The following is a 7,889-nucleotide window of genomic DNA, read 5'->3' on the forward strand; positions in this document are numbered from 1 at the left end:
GGACTAATATGCACATAACTTTTTCCTCCAACATTGCTGCTTTGTCACTATAACAACACTTCTCATGAAACAGCAGGAAGTCACAGGCTTTACTGTAATCCAGTAATCTATTAACTCCTTGTCCTTGTAAGGAAAGGGAAGAGGGTACAAGAGAGCAAACAGCAGCTTCCAAATCCCATTACAATTCAGATGCTCTAGTTGCTGTAATTCAGTATGAGTTTAATCATCTTAAGTGTTCAACATAGATGCTTTTTTTTCTTTTTTCTTTTGTCTAAACAGGCATCACACGTTTAGAAAACCACCCTGTAGTAGGGTCAAGCATTAAGGCTTTCATCCAGCATTCCCCCATATGAAGTGAAAACTTCCTGGAAGCTTGTATCTTAGTGACATTATGACAACTGCAACATTCATTTGGCAGTTTAGTTGGCAAGAAGACACTGACTCCTATCAAAAGAAAGCTTCAAACTAAGATGATATGCAAAAACAGAAGTACAATAAAAGGCTGTTATGGAAAGCAGTTCTTCCTCCTTCTTTGCCTGATCAGTACTTAAGAAAACATTTTCTTCAACAGCATTTTTACACACTAGACTTACACTCCCCTTCAGCAGGATAAGGCATTATTTGCACCGAGGGATTACACTGTGGACTCTTTCCCACCTTAGTTCACATTCAAATAACAGAAGAACAGTGTGAGGCTTATACAAAGTCACCCAGTTTAACCATCACATCTAAAATGGACTATTCAACAACCTTAGCAAAATAAGCCTATATGTACTCATTTAGTGATGCAAACAATGCAGTATTCTCTGCAGTAGTCTTAAACTTCCTCTTACTAGTCCTGATGGGCAGCCCTTATCCAAATGATTTCAAATTCAGCAGATACCATACTATTCCAGTGACTCTAATGGAGAAGTTGGGTGTTTCACATGAAAGATCCTAGCTCTCATCTACTAATTATCATCTTCACCTACTTTTTTTCTCCCTCTTATCATCCAGTAAGAATTAGAATTAATGAAATAACTTCTATGTGAGGAGACAGAACTTCAATATATCTGCTAGGTTTTATCTAAGGAAAAAAATAAATACAGCCCAAAGGAAAAGGAATAGTATCCATAACACAAAGAGATCCTATATGGGCTTTAGCTCATAAGGCAATTCATCATGGCAGCAATGAGAGCTTCACCAAACTGGAACTTTTAAGTCTGGATGGCACTCCACTGAACCACATTTCAGAGCTCTTGAGCTCCACTACCATCACAATCTGTTTTACAGTACAGCCATGACTTGCTACTTTCTCAGCAAAACTCATTAAATAAGAGCTAACTACCTGCACTATCTTAACTAAGTGCTTTAGTTGAGCACTCAGACTTAGTTTTCTTGTCTTCTTTTTTTTGGCTGCCTACAAGACAAGCACAAAAAGCCTTTTTACTGTATCTATTCCCTATATGTTACAAAGCAGTCCACCTGATTAAGCTTCTAGAAAAGCCTATATATCTATATGTATCTACCAGTAAGTTGTCAGGCTATTTTCACTTTTCTTAAAAGGTCAATTTTATCCACCAAGATCTCTATAGGTAAACTGCCTAAAACAAGAAGGTGCCCTGAAAAACAAACGAACAAACAAACAACTAAAAAAACCCACCCTGGAAAGCAAACAGAATTGATTTTCCTACACTTAGGTGTTAAAAATTCACCTGAAATGTTGTTTGTTTTTTTTTCATATATCTTGCACAAGTATCATTTTGAAAAAGTCAACACACACACACACAAAAAGTAACTCTGCAGACTTGAGAAACCAGCCCAATGTAAGCAGACCCTTGAAAAAATCACGTAGAAAGTCATTCTTATATTCAAAGTTACATCTGTCATACAAGCATTTAACACAGAGATCAAGAAGTTTATCAGATAAGCAGATATCTCAGGTGCCAAAAACATGCGTAGCTGACATGGGACCGACAATGTTTAATTGTTAAATACAGACAGGCAGCATCAGCTGTTACTCACTTGCATTCAGCTATTAGTTGTAAGAACCAAAAACTGCTGTCAAAGATCATTTTTGAAGCACTGCAATGGACTTGTAAAAACGGATAGACAAGACAGGCATTACTCCCAGATCAGTAATTTAATATACTTGCAACAGAATGATACGTTGTTTAGAGCCACAGATACTGTAGGTACAAACACCTAAGAAATAGAAGTTTAGAGCCACAGATACCGTAGGTACAAATGCTCAAGAAATAAAAGTTGATGCATGACGAAGCATTTCTAAAAAGAAAAGCTCTAAATGTATTTAAGTATCTCTTGAAAGTTTTATGTTACTGCCTTGGAAACATGCTCTGCATCCACCTAAGTACAGTTTACATATATCTACATTTTCAATATTCAGCAACAACTATGATGCAAATTCTCTAATCTGTGTGAAGTCTTTCTGAAAGAGTCTTACATTATAATCTGAAGGGGCTGTAGAGAAATTAAAACTTCGGTCATATATGGCAGTATTACAGAAGAGAGAAATGAGTCAAACAAAGCCAAAAGTAAGACGAGAATTGAGACTGCCAGCAGGTATTTTTCACATCAGTACAAGTGTCAGCTGCACTTGGTGTCCAGCTTCCCTCCCATCCAGAACAGGAACATTTTCTTATTTCACATGTCAAATGATCTTGTTTTACTGAATAGCTGTTTCTTTTTGTTCTTGACAAATATCTGCTCTGAAATGGGAAAGGTGGAACTCAAGCCAGTACCAGTGCTTGTAAAGCACAAAGTTTCTAGAGAGTGCTCTTAAGTATATTTGGGAATCTTAGATACAACAGCCCATGGTTAACCAGCAACACTTAAATCTCACTAAACAGTAAAGATTCAGATGCCATTGGACAGCTACCGCATATCACCTACTGGTGGGAAATAATCAGCCCTTTCACAACTATTTAGAAGATCCATTACCTTCTTCATTATGAAAATGAGAAAGACACAGAGGTAATTACAGCCTACAAATAGCAGCCTTGACAGAGACTAAACTATCCAGAACCATCTTTGTATGTTTAAAGGAATAAAGGGTTAACACCTTATATGTTTCACAAAGCAGTTACATCTTTGCTACTCTTGTAGACACTGCTAGCTTGAATGGTTTGTTACTCAAATCAAACAGAGACGGTTGTTCCATCCATTCCTGCGCTGCTTACAAAATGGAAAGTCTATGGGGAAATCAGCAGTTAATTTGTTCTATCCTTCTACCTCCAATCTTGTTATTCCACATCCTTAAACATAGGCTAGGTAGGCCAGAGCTTGACTGTTTTCTTGTTTTCAGAGAAATTCAATAGAAGGAAATATAAGAGACGAGAAACGTGTTAAGCAAGAGCAAGATTTAAGAGATACTTGAAGAACAGAAATCATAGTGCTTCTAGCTAAAGAGATGAAAGAAGTCATCCTAAAACAACAGTTACAAGGATGACAGTCATAAATTGGATGACAAGGTGAAACTGTTACAAATGCAGCAGGCATACCATAGTAGTATACTTGCAGATCTCCAGGAAACATCTGGGTCAACCAGAAAAAGCTCAAGAGCACTGAAGTTGTCTTGAACTGATGAACATGTTCTGTATGTGCAGAAGGTGGCTTACAGGAGGTACCCAAGGATTTGCAACTCAGTTCAGAAAAACAATGTTCAGAAAACCTCTGCTGTTAAGAAGATGCAGGGCCTTGAATTTACATACAAAGTTCCTGTTTACATGACCTGTAAGTCCAAATCACCTGAATTTAGTTGAATAAAACTGCACATCTAAGAGGTGTCATGTCATTGGTTGAATTTGCTCTGCAGCCTTTTCTGTTACTCCTGGAATAATTCCAAAGTCATCAACACAAAGCCCTCTGAAGCAGGAGCCTTCTCCAAGCCAGATTGGTTATCCCAATACAAGCCCAGTCAAAGCACCATAAATTACACTCTGAACAGTCTCCAAATCCACTTCCATCCTTCAGAGAGGAGACCTTGGTGCCAATCCTTTTAGAATAGCCGCTTAGAGACACACCGGTGGACAAAATATATAGCCGTTTCATCACACCAACCACAGCGACCTTAGCCCTTCCCCAGGCAATTCTTGCCACATTGCACACTTAGATCTCTAGCTCTGATTAATATTAACCTACTCTCACCTGCCATTCCCACGGCAGGGGAGGGTGCCAAGTACCCCCTAGCCTCCACAACCCCCTCCAAGCAGCAGCCTCCTCCTTTCCCTATAGAGGGCCCTATACAAGGACGCTGCATCCCCATCCCTTAGGGGGCACTTACCGGCAGCCCTCTTTATCCGTTTTTCTTTTTACTGAGCAAATCCCAAGAGCTGTCTTCCGTCAAACCAGCATTTTAAAGGCGGCTTAAACCAAGCGTAAACACAGCCAGCGAAGGCCCCGCTCGCCGCGGCCCTGCAGAGGCCTGCTGCTTTCCTGCGGTGCCGCTGAGCATCGGCAGCCACTGGCAGCTCTGGGAGACCCGCGATGCTCCCCGTGGCACGCCACAAGCCCACCCACCCCGGCCTCACTCTCAACGACGGGCATCGAACCCCCTCCCCCGCTTTCCCCCAACAAACGGGACCGTGGGGGAGAAGGAAGCACCGAACCGACACCAGACACACGCAAATAACCCCCACTCCCGCATCGGAAAGCCTCCTGTCTCGGCATTCCCCCCCCCCGCATCTCCCGCCGCCCCCCGGGGCGCGTCGCCATTTCATGAGGAGCACTGAGAGCGGCTCGCCACGACGGAGGAGGAAGGGAAGAGCACCGGGGAGGTGACCGGGGAGTCGGATGAGGAACGAACGCCCCGGCCCGAAGCACAACAGCCCCCAGCCGCCGCCGCCGGCCCGGCCCCGTTCAGCCCAGGCCCCGCCGCGCCCCAGTCGCCACTCACAGTTCCGGATATCGGAGATGAAGACGGCCAGGCCTCGCATCCCATCGCCCTTCGACACCGCCGGCATCGTGGCGCGCGATCAGGGCCGCCCAGCGACACGCCGAACCACCGCAACTACCACCGCCGCCGCCCGCTCACCCCGCGGGGCTTCTCAGGCCGCTGCAGCCGCCGCCTCTGCAGCGCGCATGCGCAGGGGTGGCTCCCGCGCCCCCGCGGGCGGCCGCAGGCGTGGCTGTGGCGCCCCCTGCCGTGCGGAGGCAGCGCCGCAGCGGCCCTGCCCTCTCCCGCAGCTCCTCGGCTGTCTCCGCAGAGGCCCGGTCTTAACGCTCCTCCACGGCCATCAGGGCAAATAGGCCCCGACAGGAGGCCCTTCAGCGGGCCTAATCCCTGTCTCCCCGTGACATCCCGACTGAGAATTCTAAGGATATTTGAAGGAGAAGCGCTGCGTTTTGTGAGAGGTGCCTCAGAAAACGTGACCTCTAAGGAAGGGGGGATGACAATTTCAGCTTTTTATGCCATGTGTAAGCTTCAGGCAGTCTACTGATCTTGACTTCTCTTTGTGAAATGAGAAGGGGTACAGACCTTCCAGTAGGATACAGAGAATCATGGTTTCCACGGAGCAGGCTGAAAGAGGCCATGCCTTGGTCCTCCAGCTCAAAATAGGTCCCCAAAGCAGCAATGAGATCTCCTTCACAAGTCCTGCACACTTGCTTTGCACCTTCACAAGTCCCAAAAGCATATGCAGAGCCATCCTATGTCCCATGCACCCCTGGTGAGAGCAATACATTTGACCTGAATTACATGTGGCTCCTCATTACTCTTCTGGCTACCAGGGCATGCAGGCGTGCAAGACGTGTTTCTGCTGAAGATCATCATAACCAAGCAGAGCAACACAGTCCCACGCCAGAAAGTTTGGACTGCATGAAGCATTTAATCTCATCAGCTGGAAATAGATTCAAAGAGCATCAAAACTGACCTAGTCTGCCTAAACAACAGCGTGCTGAAAGGTTCAGCATACTTAATGTGTTATAATGACTTCTATAAGCATTAAGAAATACTAGAGATCACTCAAATGTTTTCTTGCATCTTTCAAGCTGATAATTTTCATCTACACATTCATCTTTTCCTTTTCTTTCCCTTTTGCTTTTATTTATTTATTTTTGCCTGAATTGAGACCAGTAATTAGATTTTAGCTGCAACTGTCTTCTAGAAAGGCATAAAATCCTGATCTGCCACCACCAGTTTCATTGTTTCCCTGGGTAGTTTGTTCCTGTGGTTTTATGTTCTGTTCTTAAAGCTTGCATCTTAAACTTGTAAAGCTTCAGTGCCTCCAAATAATGATACACTTTAACCTCATACAGCAAGACCCACATAATATTTTCTGGTAATGGCTGTATATATGGCATAGGCCATCTCTCAATGGTCTTCTCCGTGTGCCTTCAGGATACATTTTTACACCAGTGCTTTATCATTGTGTATCGATTTGAAGGAGAAGATTGCAATATCTTCTAGTCATCATTGTATCCATTTTCTCGTGCACAATCAGTCTTGATACAGATTCCCTGCATATGGAGGCTTACATGAAGAGAATTGTCAGAGAGTGACACCAAAAGGCTGAGTGCATCAGTCCTGTGTGGCTGCATTCCTGTCACTGCAGCTCCAAGTTGTACAGTCATGCTTAAAACTACCTTTAAAGAGGGAGCTTAAATACTGCTAGCTGAATAGTTACAGTAGTATCAGTTGTAACTGTGCTCGAAAAGCAAATATGCAAATAGAGAACTCCTTTGGGGCTTTTCAGTATTCAATCATTTCAATTCTAACTTACTCAGTGCACACTAAACATTACGTAGTCATTTTACATTCACCTCCTTTCACTGACTTGAGTATCTACCATGCATTTTCTTACACCCTGTCTTCTTTCTGCCTCAACAAACACTACAACTACAGTGAATGTGTTGGCAAGCATGCCTCTACTTCCTCTTATTCAAGAACTCACTAGCCAACTATAGAGGCTAGGGAGAAGATACTCATTTTAGGTGAAAAAATAGCCAGCTAAAGGAAAGAGCGCCTGTAATGATCTCTAGATGTATCCTGACAGAAAGAAATTCTGTAACGTGAACCCAAGCATTATTGGAGAGTACAGAGTTCATACTAGATATAACGTGTTACAAAACACACTGGTTGATATACCAGGAAAACCTTCCACTTTGAGTTTAATGTCTACAGAATACCAGCCTGTGACAAACCAGATTTCATCTGTTTCATACATCTCAAGACACCGTGATTTTTAAAGAGATTTCCAATTATTGTAAAATCAGCATTAAGGTGGCAATACTCTCAAAGACAATTCCTATTCTGCAAAATGTTTTGCAGCACAATTGTTTGCCCAACTAATACATGATGTTTATCTCTTCCTTGTGCCATCCATAAGTTGCTTTAATCTTCTTCAGAATTCCAACACAATTTGGTATAAGGACTTTAAAAAAAATTAGTCTGATCTTTATAAAACTAATATTAGTAACTTGTCTGTTTTCAGCCGGTGTCTGTTTGTGGGAAGTACAGCTGCCACTGCATTTCATCTCTGCCTTAAAGCTGAGTGGCAATTTACAGACAGAGTTTAACTTATTCTGGAGCTTTAAGTGCTGTGCAGTTTCAATTCCTGTTTGGTTCCTACAGCCAAAATGTGACTGATTTTTGAGTGTGATTACATATAATTATGAGGAATTTCAACACCAGAAATCATCCAACAGCCAGCAGGATTTACTGTCCATGCTGTGTTTAGTACTGCCACAGCTATTCTGCCACCTACAGCTACTCTTCAGCCTTATATGAGTGTCTGCCAAAATCATACTCCAGAATAATTTGGACAGCATTGTGCTTAGGATATGAAGTCACACACTGTGATACAGAGCTGTGTTGCCAGCTCTTTGTACCTCTGTAATGAATTTCTACACAGAAGAAAAAAATTCTTATTTTCCCTCTTTTATTTTTGACA

The 7,889-nt window shown here is 43.0% G+C and overlaps 1 protein-coding gene across 5 annotated transcripts in view; it reads right to left on the bottom strand.

Moving 5' to 3' along the window:
- The window catches only part of AP2A2 (adaptor related protein complex 2 subunit alpha 2), a 42,340-nt gene extending 37,249 nt beyond the window's left edge, over positions 1 to 5,091 (bottom strand). For 4 of the 5 annotated variants that reach the window (XM_072337299.1, XM_072337297.1, XM_072337298.1 and 1 more), the window contains exon 1: positions 4,895 to 5,091. In XM_072337299.1, the coding sequence (XP_072193400.1) occupies positions 4,895 to 4,961 (67 nt within the window). In that variant the 5' untranslated portion in view covers positions 4,962 to 5,091. The remainder of the gene's footprint in view (positions 1 to 4,894) is intronic. The other variant, XM_072337300.1, reaches the window with a different exon arrangement.
- Positions 5,092 to 7,889: the final 2,798 nt, after the last annotated feature.

The sequence above is a fragment of the Excalfactoria chinensis genome, chromosome 5, assembly GCF_039878825.1.
Source record: "Excalfactoria chinensis isolate bCotChi1 chromosome 5, bCotChi1.hap2, whole genome shotgun sequence".
NCBI lineage: Eukaryota > Metazoa > Chordata > Aves > Galliformes > Phasianidae > Excalfactoria > Excalfactoria chinensis.